The sequence below is a fragment of the Hirundo rustica genome, chromosome 4 (genome assembly GCF_015227805.2).
Source record: "Hirundo rustica isolate bHirRus1 chromosome 4, bHirRus1.pri.v3, whole genome shotgun sequence".
Lineage (NCBI taxonomy): Eukaryota > Metazoa > Chordata > Aves > Passeriformes > Hirundinidae > Hirundo > Hirundo rustica.
In genome coordinates, this window is record NC_053453.1 from 19836831 (window position 1) to 19853371 (window position 16541).

General features: G+C 38.8%; 1 protein-coding gene across 3 annotated transcripts in view; it reads right to left on the reverse strand.

Annotated features, from left to right (window-relative positions):
- Window positions 1-7612: 7612 nt before the first annotated feature.
- MAPK12 (mitogen-activated protein kinase 12) overlaps window positions 7613-16541 on the reverse strand; it is a 34213-nt gene continuing 25284 nt past the window's right edge. Inside the window, exons 7-12 of one of the 3 annotated variants that reach the window (XM_040061505.2) lie at window positions 15390-15504; window positions 14704-14775; window positions 14048-14127; window positions 13221-13299; window positions 11075-11248; window positions 7613-10265 (exon numbers count right to left, since the gene is read on the reverse strand). In XM_040061505.2, coding sequence (XP_039917439.1) covers window positions 10195-10265; window positions 11075-11248; window positions 13221-13299; window positions 14048-14127; window positions 14704-14775; window positions 15390-15504 — 591 coding nt within the window. In that variant the 3' untranslated portion in view covers window positions 7613-10194. The remainder of the gene's footprint in view (window positions 10266-11074; window positions 11249-13220; window positions 13300-14047; window positions 14128-14703; window positions 14776-15389; window positions 15505-16541) is intronic. The other 2 variants (XM_040061506.2, XM_040061508.2) reach the window with 2 other exon arrangements.

Genomic DNA, 16541 nt, shown 5'->3' on the forward strand with positions numbered 1-16541 from the left:
GCTTCTAGCTGCCACTAGAGACAGCTCTATCAGTTAAAGAAGTAAAACCCCGGGAGAGTGCTCTGCTGACTCCAGCACGCCTGGAGCCCATCCCTTTTAAGTCGCTTGACAGTATTTCGCATTTAACTTCTACCTATGCCAGCCACCCGCAGGAAATGCTCTTGGCATCTGACGTTTTCACAACACATAGCAGGACAGGCTTGATTCACTTTAACACCATGGGAAGCAGCAGACCTGGAGCTCCTGTTTAAAAGGCAAACTTCAGCCGAAATACTTTTTTGAATAAGCAAAATTTAAATAATTTCTCTAACGTTTCACAAATACACAGATGTGCTTCAAATACCTGAGTTAGATATTATGGCCAAATCTCCTCTAAGCAAGATTCCCTCTGGCATTTGCATTTTATATATATATATATATATATAAATATATAAAATGCAAATGCCAGAGGGAATCTTGCTTAGATTATATATATCCATATATATATATATATATGGAATAATGTAGATACATAAAATTATTCATAGATTCATAAAATCGTTTAGGTTGGAAAAGACCTTTAAGACCACCAAGTCCAGCCATAAACCTAACCCTGCAAAGTCCCACTACACCACATCCCTAAATGCCACATCCACACATCTTTTGAATACTCCCAGGGAACGTGACTCAACCACTTCCTGTTGCAACACTTGATAACTCTTTCCATCAAGATATATTTCCTCATATCCAGTGTAAACCTACTCTGGCACACCTTGATGGTAAAGTGTAATCTCATTATAGACACTGAATATGTATTTAAATCTAAATTTGTTGTTGTTGTTGTTGTTGTTGTTGTTGTTGTTGTTACAAACTTCTATCCAAACCAGGATTCATATTGTTTTGAAGACTGTAGAATGGAATTTTAAAATTTCAAAAAAGAAAATATATTTTCTTGATAAATCCTAGCTTTAGGTTTCCATAGGTTTCTATATTAGCATAGTTTTTGAAAGAGATTTATTATTTTGGGCTTTCTAACTAAAATCATTTGGAAACCTTTTAATTCAAGTACAGAGGTGTGTACTAAACTTTATTCAAAACAAATAGTTGTATCCTGAACTCGAACGTGTATACAGACAATATTCTGTATACACATTAGAATTGGGATTCTGAGAGAATATATTTTTAACTGTGGCAATTACAAATTACAAGAGTAACTGCTTCACAAATCAGCGTGTCCATTCTTAGGGTATGGTATATAATTTTTACCTGACAGCTATACAAATATTTAATGGGAATAGTTCTTTTCTGTTCTGCACCATGAACTATGTGCTCAAAGGCTAAGGATTACTCACTGACAGCGTGAACATTTTTTTTCGCTCTCCCTATTTTAGTAATTACCTTACCCACACCTTTTGGACAAGGATGACCACAAAAGGGAGCCTTTTGAAGTCTTTAAGGCACCTTCCTATCCTGACAAAAGACACATTTGCTATTGCAGCTGCCACTAATCCACTTTTTTCCAGTATTCCTCATATATCAAGGAACTCAAAACATTTTTCAAGGTTCAATGAATGAAGCAACTGGCCTTATGTGTAACCTGTTTTGAATACAAATGCTTAGCCAAATCACACCTCGGTGTGAGGAGTAAAGAATTCAAGGGACAGCAGGAGCACAGCACTATGGCAGACAACTGGCAGGCCCATGTGGATCATCATGGGTAGGTCTAGATTTCAAATGGGATAATGGCTTCACAGACACTACTTTTTGATTTGAACCTTTATGATTTTCTCTCTGTTATCATGCAGGGATGGTATCTCTGTAAATACTGTCTAAGTCTTTTTGTCCGTCCGAGAAAACCTCTAGAACAGTTTTGTAAAAGTAAGTGGATTCTGCATCTTGTATTCTTAATAAATCTTTTTATATGCACTTTAATCAAGTTTGCATAGTGCCTTCCTGTAAGACTGATGCTGGGCCTGCAAAATGTGTAAAACCTCAGCAATTCCTATAAGGACGATTCATATTGCCACAACCACTACCACGGCAAGCCTGAGAGTTCCGGGATCAACCACTTCAGGCCCTCCCTTCTGTTTCGTGGGACAGCCCCATCCGTATTCAGGGAAGGCTTTAAATTCTCTGCAAAGGGCGAGAATTCAATTTAAAAAAACACTGAAACCCAAACAAACCACAAATCAGTCCTTAAAGAGAAAGCATAGATGCAATGTACCATACAAAAAGATAGGGAAGAAAAACTGCTTCTCTTTCTCTGAGCCTTGCCGATGGCAGGCTCCCTCTTTTTCTGTGATGGCTTATGTTGCACAGTTGCCTCTGTTGACATCAAAGACATTCGGTTTCTATCACCCTATCTCGAAGAGAAATTCACTGATAAAGGAGACTCCACCCAAATGATTAAACTATTTGGATTTCAATACCTGGGCAGAGCCCCTGAGCCAGCAGGCAAGGATTAGAGGCTCTGAGACATCAGACTTCAGCGCCCATTTGCTAATCTGGGCGCAGACTGTGAGGCCTGCCTGTGAAATGTTGTGTCACTTGGTCTTCACAGCCCTTTACCTTCATTCCAGGGCAACCATTTTCTTCCAGTGGAGCTACTGAGAAGTGAAATGGGTGAATCCATCATAAATAGCTACACAACAAGAAGAGCTGAGTAAACAAGAAAAAAATGTCAAGCAGTCATTTAGAAATATCTCAAAATCAAACAGTACCTAAATGATCTCTAAAACTACGGTTTACTTCTAATTAGTATATGAAGCTCAGGGAGGGACAGGCAGAGAAATAATTAAATTTACAGTTAGACAGGAGAGGCTGATGTTTTTTTTGGTCTTAGGATCCATTTTCATTCTCTAAATAGCATTAAGGGTTTCATGCTGGTTGCAGCAAACAAAGATTGATAACTGTCTCCACAAGAGGCTTCTTTCATTATGGAAACCATAGAGAAGCAAATAGTTTAGAGGGGAAGGTATTTTGAAATTACACTGGAGCATCCAGAGAAAAAGGATTTCTGATTGCAGCTCTAGTTTCACACCATAAAAGGCATATGTTTGCCTGACAGCTTCCTCAGCTTTTTTCCTTTGCTCTTACATCTCTCTGATAAAAGCGATAAAAACTATTGCCACTCCCCATCTTTGTTACATCTACATCTTTACTACAGCATCACTAATGTTAAATGTATTGGGACAGGAGACCTTTGAATTGTTTGGTGAGAGAGAAAACTACTTTTAGAAACATCCAGAGAAAATGCTATGTATTTCTCTTCATGCTGAGTAGCATTTATCTCCCTGATATTCTAGCAAAATGAACCAGAGGTACTGGAGTTACTGACAGGTTCTGTACCTAAGGAAGGCAAAGACAGTTTCCATGACCCATGACTATACCCTGGAAGGCAATATTCTGCCTGTTTTGCTTATGCTGAGTGTTAGAATACATCCTATTGATGTCAGTGTCTTATGGCAGACCTTTACGTGAGCAAAACTGACAAAGGTGGCCAACGTACACAGACCACCCTTTCACTCTTTTTGGTGAATTATCTTTCACAACATTCTATAAAGTGTTTGGTTTTGGCCATGATGTTGAAAAAGCATTCAGTATGGGAGGTTCTTTCCCTGCCATAGGGTTGGGTCAATAAAGAAACCTCATCCTAATATCTTGGCTTCAGCAAGGGATGCTGCAGATGTATATGCCAATCTTTAAAGGGAACAAACAACTTCAGCCTTTGTGCTTCCTGAAGTCCTTACACAGCAATTCTGTCCCAGTGCTGGTGGGAGAAGCCAGCTTGGGTCCATGGCCACAAGTGAGGACATTCACTTGGCTTTGAGGATTAGCTGTATTTGATTTTCTTGGTTAGAATACTGCTGGTGTAGATAAAACTAACACAGAAAAATTAGGGGAATTTGTGTTTCAAATTCTGCCTACTTCCAAGTTTTCATTTTTCTCCTTTCCAAGAGAAAAATACCATTTATGGTAGAGGCCCTTCACAACCAGCCCTACTGTCATGCCCATGTTTACTAAGATCTAACACTTCTGGGCAATAAATGAGAGATTTGTCTTCTTTAAAACTCCTAGATCATAAAGTATGTATGAACCAGCTGATGATGTTGCAACACCATATTAGAGAAGATTTTATTAACCCTAAGGGAGCCCTCAGGCATCCACTGGTATGAATTTTATACATTAAGGCAAGCCAGTGTGTGGGACACAGCAATGCTCTCTGCTCGTTCAGCTCTTCAGCCTTTCCTGAGCATTTTCTCATGGGAAGTCATGCTTACCCCACTGCTAAGATCTGAGGTTACAGCATAAAGGGAATTTTCCCTGCACATAAATAATTTATGTCTCAAGTTACTTTAATGATTCCAAACACTAGTTATGGAAAGCAATTCAAAAGCTGGAAGACATGCAGCAAGTTCATAACATTAATCATATCCAGTCCAGGTGATCAAAACCACTAATTCAGCCATAAAGCATAAGAGGTCATAAAACCCATTGTGAAACCTAAGGAAACATAGTTAATGTTCTCTTTTAAAGACTTGCAGTGGCAATACTGGGTAGAAAAAGTAATTATAGTTACAGTGAGGTGTTCATTAAAAGAATCACACTCCTTTCATTGAGTCTCCAAATATTCACTCATTTTTGTATGGCCATAGTTTCACATCTGTTCTGAAAATTCAGCAACCTGAATGCAAAGCATTACCAGAGTGCTTGACAGCCATATGTGGAGTCATGTTTGAAGTCTGTAAGGTGACATAAGACCTAGAGTTTATATGTGTGCCTGGTGACCTTACCCTCCCACTCTGCCAGCAGGCAGATCTTGATCTCAGTGCTCACAATATTCTCATTGTTGTGGTTTTACTTTTCTGATGAATCTGATTGTTTATTTACAATATTAGTAACGCCTTCAAAAAAATCTTCCTGCATTGTATTTTCTTTCTTTAAAGGAAATATGCACTCTCTTGCAGTAATTTTCTTTCCTATCTAATCATTACCCTTTCCACAAATTCGTCAAGTACGAAAAACTTCATGAATGATGTTGTCGTGACACTTAGTCCCAATGGAGACTCACAGCAACTTACAGTAGCTTTGCCAATGGCACAGAAATATGTGTTAATTCCATTTATTATGAGCACTGCCAACAAATCTTTTCAACCTGACCCTAATTTAATGTAAGCCACTACATGTAGGTCAGAGCAGATTGCAGGGGGCAAGTGGGGACAGCCCCAGCTCTGGGTGTGGGGCACCTCCCTGGGGGTGGGGACAGGCCAGACTGGGACATCAGCCTGTGAGTGGAGGTGGTTTGGTGGGACCCATGGCCAAGGACACGGCTGGGGGGTGGTGAGGAGCTGCAGCACAGGCAGGGCCAAGGCAAGAGCCTCTGCTGGAAGCAGCTCCCCCCATCAGGATTTGCCCCCACAGTGCCTGGGAGCCTCCCCCCAATGTCACCATGGGGAAGAGGCCACCCTTGGCTGCAGTGGCTCTGAGCTGGCCCCCAGTCCTAGCAGCCCAAGCTTCGAGACCTCCTGCAGACACTCTCATAACCCTTACAGCAGAGCTCACCATCGGGCTTTCCCAAACAACTATGTCACAATGGCTGCTTTGTTATTCCTTCATGGCTGGAGAACAACAGACAAGAGATGACAGCCACATGCACCCATCAGCTGGCTGAGCAGTCTTCCAGGCATTGTTGGCTCTGGGGCCATGTCAGTGCTGGTAAATGAACCATGCCTGCAGCACTTTGCTGGATCTATTCTTTAGAGAAAACTTGAGTGAATGTTTTTTTCTGAATATGTTTCTTGGCTTTATTTTTTTCTCCTTACAGTAGTGCACTACCATTTTTATGAAAAAGAAAAGTCAAACTTGGCTCAAACCCCAAAAATGTAAGGAGTTACATAGGAACAAAATGTCTGGTACATGCCAAGGTGGTATTACTTGGCAGCAGGAACTATCATGTATAAATGGCACTTAAAAAACCCCTATAAAAAAGCTGCTGTAGCCCAGGCCCCTGTGGACTAAATGCCCTTGGTTTTCCAAGCAGTACATTTTTACTATTATCAGCTGTGATATAACAATGTTATAGTAACAGTGAATTTCCCATTAGTATCAGATTGAAGTGGATTAGGTGTTGGTATTACAAGCATCACTCTGACAGGAGCCTCATGGCTGCTGGCACCATGCAAACACAGCAAGAGACTTTACCTGCTCCCCAGGGGCATGTGCTCCCAGGACACTTCGTGGCAAAACCAAGAACCAAATTCTCAAACAGGACCTGAGCAATTCCTTTCCTTGCATTTCAATTGTTTCACCAGCAGTTTTGCTTCTCAAAGGTAACAGCATATTCAAAATGCTTCAATGAAAGGTGTAAGAGCTGCATGCCTGGATCACTCTAACTTTGCAGGGAAATGCTCATTGCTTACTTACGAAGCAGACCACAAACTAGGAACCTCCTGGTTAGAAAAGTAAAAAAGTTAAACATAAAGGAGCTCCCATTACAGAGTAAAAGAGCAGGAGACAAAAATGATGAATCATTAAAACACTTTCCTTGTTCCCACTAACCTCCTGGTGGGATGCCGTTTCTGGCAGCTAAAAAGCATACATCAGTCCCATGCCTCAGAGCTGCAGGTGGTTGCTAGGTGAAAATGCAGTTTTCAGATGTTACTATTCCTGTGGAGGCCTGTGGAGGCTGCAAATGATCTGTGCACAAGAGATGGTCATTAAGTGGTACTCCATGAAGTTTCAAAGAGTGTCTGTATGATGGAAGTCCTCCTCCCTTGATCTTTCTCCAACTCAGGCTTCTGAATTCTTATGAAGATTTAGAAGGAGATTTTAAGTGCTGCTGTGCATGAAACTGCTTCTGGTATTGTTTGGCTTATACAACCAGCTGCCATCAGTGTATGCAGGAGATGGAGAATTAACCTGTAGAGACAGCAGGTGTTTTGAGCCTCTATTCTTTTCTGTGGTCCCTGCAGGGACTGTCAAAATACATGGCTATTTTATACCAAGATCCAGTGAATGATAGCATCTAACAGATGCCTCATTCTTTGAGAACCTTAGCTGTAACAGACCAGAAGCATCTGGCATTCACTTTTGAACAGCAGATCAGAAAGCAGGAAACTCAAATACTCCCACCCAGCTCATAAGCCCAATAATTCCCAACCAAGAACAAAGTACATCTTCTGAGCACATTTTGCAGGACACATTAACATGCACCTCAGTGGTATCCTATCAGGAAAAAAAAAAGAAAAAAAAAAAAAATCAAGAAAGGAAGTTGTGAATCACATCGGGCCCACAATAACACATTACCAAAATTCAACATGCAACTGCATTTAAGAACCAAAATCCTGTCCTTCAGAACAAAGCAGAGATGTCTGGCAAAATCCAAGAGGCTGTTAAAACAGATTGGTGGCATTAGTACAGTCAGATTAGCTCTGTGGCAACTCCAGGTTCAGAAAATGGGAGAATGATTAGCATCTGTGGTCTGACTAGCTCCCAAAATAAACCATATCAGCAGGTAATATTACATGAAATGTACCTACAATACTAATTTCATACAGATCCCTTTACTGAAAATATTTTCAGTACTGATTATACATCTGGGAATACATATGGGGAAAATAAGACCATTATTGTGTAAAGAACAAACTCACAGCCTTTATTTGTCACAACACATTTCATGTACATGCAGAATGTATTTACATTTCTCTTTTAAGGCAAACAGAAATTGGGTTCTTATACCTGAGTTGCTTAACACCAGTAGGAATAGCTAATAAAAACTTAGGAACTGTTGTCTCTCCCTTCGGAGTAGCAGCTGCTTCCACTGCAAAGTATTTCTGCTTTCACCTCACAGTTGTTTTAATGATCTCTATTGCCACTTGGAGCCACTTCTGCAGAATTCGATCTCTTCACAGAAACTTCTCGACCAACCTGATGTTGCCTTTGCCATTTGACGATGGCACAGCATTACTTCTGTCTTTGCTAACATATGCATCAAGGTCTCCAGTTACTTTAAGAGCTCTGTATTTTTGCACTACCAAGAAAAGCTGACATTATCTTCTTCTGTCTTTCTCATGTGTGCTGGCTGCTTCTCCAATGCTAAGTTAAAATTAAGAGAGGGAAAAGTTCACCTCAGCCAATGGAGGATTTTAAGGCTTGACTGTGTGGAAATGCTCACTGAAGCTTTGGCCTTTAGGAAGAAAATGCAAAGCAGTTTTTCAATTAAGATTAATTTTCAATTAAAAAATGCTCCCTCCTAGTCTGAACTAACATCTGCACAATCTGAACCATCTGCATTATCTCCAGACTTCAGGCATTTGCAAGAATTTAGGATGTTGAAATCCATTTAAAATATAGAGGCAGCACTTTCAAGTAAGTGTTTGACATTTTTCATTTTCCACTGACTTGGTCTATCAACACCACTAATTCCAATAGGCACTTTTCTCCCATTACTTTTAAGAAGACCACAGAACATGATCCTAAGAGAAAACATCTATTCTGTAAAAGATAAAGTTTCTGTTTAAAACAGAAAATGGAAGTGTAGACCAAGTAAAAAGTCCATTGTGCAAAATGGGGTATGACTTTAGTCTGCCTTCCTCTGTGAGGAACCTGTAGTTTGGAAAAATATTTTGATCCAATTTACATTCTCTGCCTTTTTTTCATGCATTCCTGAAAATGTAGTTTTTAATGACTTGTCAAATACATTAATTTAACGTTTCTGTTACTATTTAGTCTCTCTAGGTGCTCACCTCAGCTAATCAACTCTTGTCACAAACAATTTTTAAACAAATGCTAATATTTACAGGTGTTTAATTCAAACATTCATTGAAAGCAACAGAATAACTGTACCTTTATTAAACTTGTGGTTTATATTGGATATTAAAGCAAAAAACCCCCAAGTAATTACTTTTTTTTCCCCAGTTACTACCTGCTAAGATCAAATGTCTTTCACATTCATTTCACTCAGTAGTAACACACCACAGTGTATTACATTGGGAATAACCCACATCCAAACAGTCCATTGTTAAGATACTACCTTTAAGAAAGAAAAGAAATTTCACACAGAAATCTCTCACCAAGGTTTGCCAATTCCTTTTCCCACCTCTCAAAGACCCTTATAAACAAAGCATCTAAGAAAATACAGTAACAGGAAGTAAGATGCATAATCTAACAAATCTATCACATCAGGAAGCTGACTTCTTCTGCTAAGGTACCTCTCAACAAATGTCTAAGATGAGTTCCAAAGAGTAAAAAAAAGAAATTATTATTCTTCATCTGGTAACAGCTTTGTAAACTGTGAAAAAACCCACCTTGCTGCAGGTATTCCCGACAAAGAGCTGCAGTGTATCATTTTGGTCCTCATTTCATTTTCGATAAAGTGACCCACATGCAGCTTTATTTTTAAAATCAGCACTGCTGATTGTCTGAGATAATTTCAATACTAAGATGTTAGAGAACGTACAAAATTTTAGAAAATCTGAAGAATTCTTCCCTGGAAATCCTCAATCCCAAGTCTAACACAGAAAGAAAATGCACTGTATTTAGAAAAAAATATTATGCAGTGATTATATATCCAGTGACTGTTCATCTAGCAAGTTTATGAAATCTTGTCCTGCTACACTGGTTACTTTGAAAAAAATCTAGGACATCAACACTTCTGAGGTTCTCTTCCACTCACAAAGGACAGGGGATGCAGGCACTCATTTGGGCTGTGTCTCTGCTACCCACTGCAGTCCCTGAGTTAACAGAAGACTATTAGCCTTCCCAGGCATCCCAGCAAAGTGAAATATTCCAGGAGGAATGTCACATGAATACTTCTTGCATTCATGACAGTTCAGTGGCCTTGGAGAGCAGTCACAGCACATCAGACATACTGTGTTCTCAGCTTGCCTGGGGTGGCAACTTGTACTCTTCTGATCTCTGAGTTGAAGAATTGGTCCTGCTCTTTTGAGGATGGCAATGGATTATTGCAGTCTGAGTCCCTTTGTGCAGAAGGAAGAAGGTGTAGGCAGAAATAAGTTTCTGGATATTTTTGAAATGCTACTCCCAAAGGCACCAACTTCCATATGCAGAGTAAAGGACATTGCTTTCTTACAGTGCAGATGAAACAGATTATATAGAGCTTATTTATAAAAAGTTTTATACACCTGAAATGTCATAAACATTTACAACTTTTCTGCCTTCCTCTGAGTTCTGAAAATACTGAGCCATACAAATGTATTACACTGCTGTCTCCTTTGAATCCAATGTCTGTGGTGGCTTGAAGTTCAATATTTCTTTATATGTAATGCCTGCAAAACAACAGAATAAACATAACATTGCTGTGGTCTAATGAGAAAAGGAGCTGAACAAACATGAGTGAGCAAGGTGCAACCCCAGCATGGTTGGGCTCTGATCTAGCTCAGGAAGAGAGAGACCTCTTCAGGCAAAAAGAGAGGAAGAGTACAAAAAGTACAGAAAGTACAAAAAGTAATCAAGGATTACTTTTTCACCATTTCAGATTTGAAAAAGTACCCCAGTACTGAAATGGTATAGGTGCTGTCAAAGGAATGTGAGCACTGACTTTTGAGTGTAGTGGGCAATATCCTCAACAAGAGCTGCTGAGCACATTAGATTTAAAAGTCAGGTCCTCACTTAGAAGCCAAACTACAAACCTCTGACCTTAGATGAAAACAAGATTAGACTTAAATCTCTACTGACACAGATAATGTTTTTTCTCCCTCAGAAAAATCTAACTTTAAGGCCAGAAACCACTGCAGTTGTGTAGAGGCAACAGTCAAATAATCTCTTCAACTGCCCTATTCACTGAAAGACAAGTTACAGAAATTGTTTCTTTTCTACACTGCAGAAGATGGGAGGACAGAAACATTAGGGAAATGGAGAACAGCCTCTATTAGGAAGCAGAGAAGAAACCTTTGGAGATCCTTCCACAAGAACTTGCTAAGAAGAACACTGGCTTAACAGTAGCATTTCTCTTAATGATGTCTATTCACTTTGTTTGATCAAAAGTAGAGGAGTTAATTTTTAAGGGGGAACATTTTTATTTCTGCATGGCCTTTCAATCTCGTTATTTTTGAAAACATCACAAAATTAAACTCACGCTTCCACTCATCTAGTGGAAGATCCATGTTATCAAATGTGTCATCGTATTTCTCAGCTTCAATTTCTTCCTCAGGATCGTGAATTGGTTCAAAGTAAGGATGCATCAAAGCCTCAGCTGCCGTGACTCGCTTCTCTGCATCCAGCACCAGCATCTTCTCCAAAAGGTTTACAGCTATTGCACAGAAAACCAACAGTATATTCAAATCACACACCTGATTCCACTTGTACACAGCAATACTGCCCTGGAGGTATTTTAAATATATACATGGTGTAATAGAACAGAATCATTGGGCGTCCATTTACAGCCTGTGGGGTCTCTTTGCGTGACTGTTGTGAGCTAGCTGGGATGTGTACAAAGCCTGATGCAATGCAGAGGGGCTCCCTTGCTTCTGTATGCAATACAGAAAACATCTGAGCTAATGACTTCTGAGCTTCTGGCTCCAGGACCACTGTGCCTGGGGCTTCCCCAGGTGTCTTTAATCACTGCCACTCATTGTGGTTCTAAGGTACAGCACCCCCTGACAGCACCTGAATGAACAGGTGAACAGCGAATGAGAACTGTGCTCTGTGTCACCAAATCAAAACCAAGTACGCTTTTGAAGTTCACTAAGACAGGTCAGCTGTCCATGCCCAGAATCTCAGAGCTAACTTTATCTGCTATGTGGTTTTGACCTCAGCCCAAAGCACCCATTAAAATTTTGCAAGTTCCCCTCTTGTGGATTTTGGATTCGGTCCACTTCTAGACTGTCAAAGTGGGCTAGTGTCAACAGGTATGATGAATGATTTGTTTATTTTCTGTTTTCCTATCCTGAAACGATGTTCTTGGGTTTGGAGCAGCTGAAGGAAGTAGAGGCAGAAGTGTGGGACAGGATGCTTCAACTCCTGCTTGCCATAATGTATATTCTCTTTAAACTCCTATTCCAGACCAGAAGCAGCCAGGTGGCCACAGAAATGGTAAGAGGAGACATCCTAAAAACGAAATGTAAATGTGTAGCTTGCTGTAGCTACCCATCAGCTAACCATGCAGTACAGGTAAGAGCTGTTTATTAATCAGATTTATTTGTACTGTATCTGAACCTAAAATTTTAACTACTAAAATTGAGAAAACTCAATTATCCTAATTAATATTCTAATAAAACTGGCTTTGTTAGTTTAGGTCACTGGAGAATTGATAATGCTTATGGAGAGTAATTTCAGAGCTCTGGCTGCCTCAGGTCATGTCACAGTTATGCATACTTGGTATGCTCTTCTGGCTGTTAGTATCTATGGAATCCAAGCCAGTGTTTCTCAGGAATGCACAGATGTTTCTCAGGATGTATTAATTCCATTACTAAAATCTCAGCTTTCCATTTTCTTGTACTTCAGCTGCAGATCTGACTGGACTTTTGTTACCCTGGTTTTTCTGAGCCTTTTGATTCCAGATGTCACCGAGACACACAAAGCAATCACACGCAGACAAGAGATTTTCGCAGAGGTTCTTCCGATCCAGCTCCCAGCTGAGAGAGCGGAGAGAAGAGAGACCCTTTGTTTATTTCTTACTTTTTATCCATTTGTGGGTCTAGCAGAAGATTGGCTTTTTGGGGTTTCCACCCCTCAGCCTCAGTGGCCAGACCAATTGTCAGTTACAATTGTTTTCAGGTTAGAAATATGCAAACAAAGGACAGAGAATGAAAAACAAAGGATTTGTTTATATTACATCTGTGGGAAAGGTAGAAAACTGCTCTTAATATTGTACAATAACTAAAAAGATCTGACTCCATTTAAGAAAATCAAAAGGCTCAGAAAAACCAGGGTAACAGGCTTTCAGAATTACCGTTCAAATACAGTACAGAGAAAATTTTATTACATATACCTGATCTGCCAGGGCTGTTGAAAAAACTGCTCAAGTAAAAGCAATAAGCAGGTGCTAGATTGAAACCCAAAATACGAAATACTATTTTTTTAATGCTTCTAAGAAACAACTGATTCTTGGCATGGTTTAAACTCAGCAAAGTTCAGCTGCTACAATTAAAATTATGAATTATGGAAAGCAAGAGACAGAGTAGCCCAAGAACCACCACATCACCTGTCACATGACTGATACTGCAGCTGCTTCCAATGCAAACACAAGAACAAGCTGTACACATCCACACAAACAGCCTTACCCAAAGGATTTGCGTACTTCAAGACAGATGCAAAATCTTTCTTCTGGACTTTTGGGAGGCTTTTGATATAGTTTTTTGCCTTAAAAGAAACATAGATAATAAATTAGATCTTTGCCACCTTTGTAATGTGACAACATTAACTATATGCTTAAGATCTTTCTCAACAATATTTTGACAGCACACTGTACAAATGCATTTTTTTCTAATGATATTCACCTTCTCCTGAACGGAACTTTTTTAAAAACAAGCTTTAAAACCACAATTTAGAAATTATAATGCAAAGCTTTAATTATTAGTGCTCCATATTTATTATATTTATTCACATAAATATGTATGAATTATTTGAAAGAACATCATAGCGCGTTTACAGCAATCTCTAGAAGTGAACCCTATACAGTAATTCCTTTCTATTTAAACTGTACAGTTAGGCTAACGAATAAATTTAGGTTCTTTATATTAAGGGCCTCAGGATTCTAAAAGGACATCAACATAAGGACAGGAAAGAGACATTTACAAACAACTGGGTTTTCTAAATATATTCATGTCTTCAGTACCTTTACGATAAAGGTTGCCATGTATCAGCTCAGCTGTTTATATGGTACACACAGGAATCCTTAAATATTTAAATAATGTTCTGATAGTTTTCTGTCATTCCACCCCCCATTTCCAGTAGCTATTGTGGGTGCACAAATCATGTCAAGGCAGAGAAAGACCATTAGGAGCCATATCAGTAGCCAAAACATATTACCTCAGCCTGTCTAAGAACTGAGCATGGCTGAAAGGAAAATTAAGACATGGAAAGCCAACTGACAAATCAGAATACTCACATCTTGACTGTGCAATTTTTGAACAAAATCTTGAGTTGGTGTACCTGTTATTTTCATTATTTCTGTGAGTTGGTCCAGATCTGAATACCAGAAATAAGGAACAAATTCTTTCACTCTTATGAAACTAAACATCCTGCAAAACTAATGCATTTCTTTGCTGTTGGAGAATAATGTAAAAATCTTAATTCAATGACTGAACAGAAGATTTATAAAAGATGAAAGTTCTCTATTTTTCTTAGAAAAGGCAAAGAAAATATCCTGTAATTTGGGAACACACAATTGAATCCTTTGCAGAGTTTTCTAGTATTATCAGGCCTTTCTGTACTGTTTTGACAAAAATCAGTCCAAAAGTATTAGTGTATCTAAACAATCACCACATGTATTGCATGCACTGGGAAAAAAAAAAAGGCTTTTCTATTATCACAGAGTCTTTTACCTGATGATTTGAGATGTGATTCAAATATCACCTCTACTGAAAAAAATCAGTAACTCAAGTTTAAACTGGCAAGGGTGCAAAAGTGGTACAGATATGAAATAATGATTTAATGAGAAAGCTACAAGCTTTCAATTTATACTCATCATTTTTGAACACACTTACTGTATCACATAACCTCTCAATTTTCTTACATCAGTAACATAAATTCACTGAAGGATACGATCATTTCCCTTGAACAGTGGTCTCCCTGTTATCATCTCAGCCATTATACAGCCCACAGACCAGATGTCAACTGAAAAAAGACCAAGAGGCTCATTAACTTGTCTGTTTAATGTGCATGAAGTTTAATTTAAAACATTTTAAATTAGTATAAAAATTACCTTTATAGCCTGATATAAAATAAATGTGTGCCTTACCAAGTATGATGAACAGCACAGGTAAAACTACCAGAGTTTTTAATGAGCAAGCTGGAGATAATCTCATAATATGCAGAATGAGTTTCTCAGTAACAGGCACATAGGAAGTAAATTTTCAATGCTTTCAAAAACTTTCATAATTTTCTTAGTGTTATTTGAATTCCCTCCATTTGCCATTTTCCCCTGTCTGTTCAAATTAAAATCAGCACACCTTTACAGAAACACAAGAACAGAGACAAGACTGTCATGTTTGTATAATTTTTTTTTCTCATCACCTTAGCACTTTCTTTTACCCTCAGAAAACATGCATAAAAAAACCCAAACTCACCACAACATAATTACCTGCAATTTATCTACAAGGGAAATGTTACATAATTATATTGTTATTTCCACCTCCAATTATTCATTTCAGAAACAAAGTCCTGTTTATATATCACCTGACTCAGTGAATGCCTTGGCTCTGCTAAGATACTTCTGAAGAGACACTGACCTGTCTGAGTGTAATGCATCCAGTTAAGTATGACCTCTGGGGCTCTGTACCACCTTGTAACCACATAGCCAGTCATCTCACTGTCTGTATGCCTTGCCAATCCAAAATCCAGGATCTGTAGTGGAAGCACAAAGCACATTCAGATCAGACAGCACCTTACCTAGTTCATTCAGTTCTTTACAACTAGGAAAAAACTGGAGCAATCTCCAGAGATTAGTTTATTTTTGTATCTTTTTCTCATTGCAGTGTTTTGTTCTCATTTCAAAAATCAAGGTAGAGGTAGCACACAGATTGGAATAACTTTTTTTCAAGTTACATACTTCTATGGCACCATCAAAAGCTGTAATATCAATAAAGAAAATAATGAACTATTCACTTATTAATTAAAAAGATACCGGGCACATTTAATGCAAAAAAATCCCTGACCACAGAATCACCACTGTATCAAGCTACAGCTAAAAGAACAGCATCTATTTTAGACAGTGTCCACAGCTCTCATATCCCAGGTGGCACAATTGTTTAAGAGTCTATTCCAACAATATTCTGAAGTAAGAAGGTATTGTAATTTCTACTTTATAAGTAACTCATACAAGGGAAGACCTCCTCTAGGTCACGCTGAAAATTGGCAACAAGAGTAGGCAATTACCATAATAGTCTCACCAAGTCTTCTCCAACCTCCAGCATCAACTACAGAAAAACCTTTTATAAGAAATGCAAGATCTGTGCAATTTTTTTGAAGTGCTATACACAATTCAGTGTATTTTGAAGATTCTCAGGTATTTCTCTCTAGATATAGCAATGCGTACAGCAGCAAGATTAAAAATGAATGTTACAGCCTTTTGTCAACTTCTATAAAATTTGCCTTAAGAAGGCCAACCTGTATGGAGCATCAAAAGATGCAGCGAACAGCAAGAAAATTCCATTCCTGGAATGACTATCAGTTTGTATTTATTGGAAAGTTTTTGCTTCCAAGAAGAAACAGGAGGTGTGGGTAAGTAAAATTCTATTGAAGATAAATCATGGTCATACACAGACAATTAAATACAAAACTTTGCATGAACAGCCACTGTTTGCCATGTGAATCAGGCTGCACATGTTTATTGATAGGGCAGGGGTTTTAACAGGGACACCTGAGCATTCCTATACCAAAAG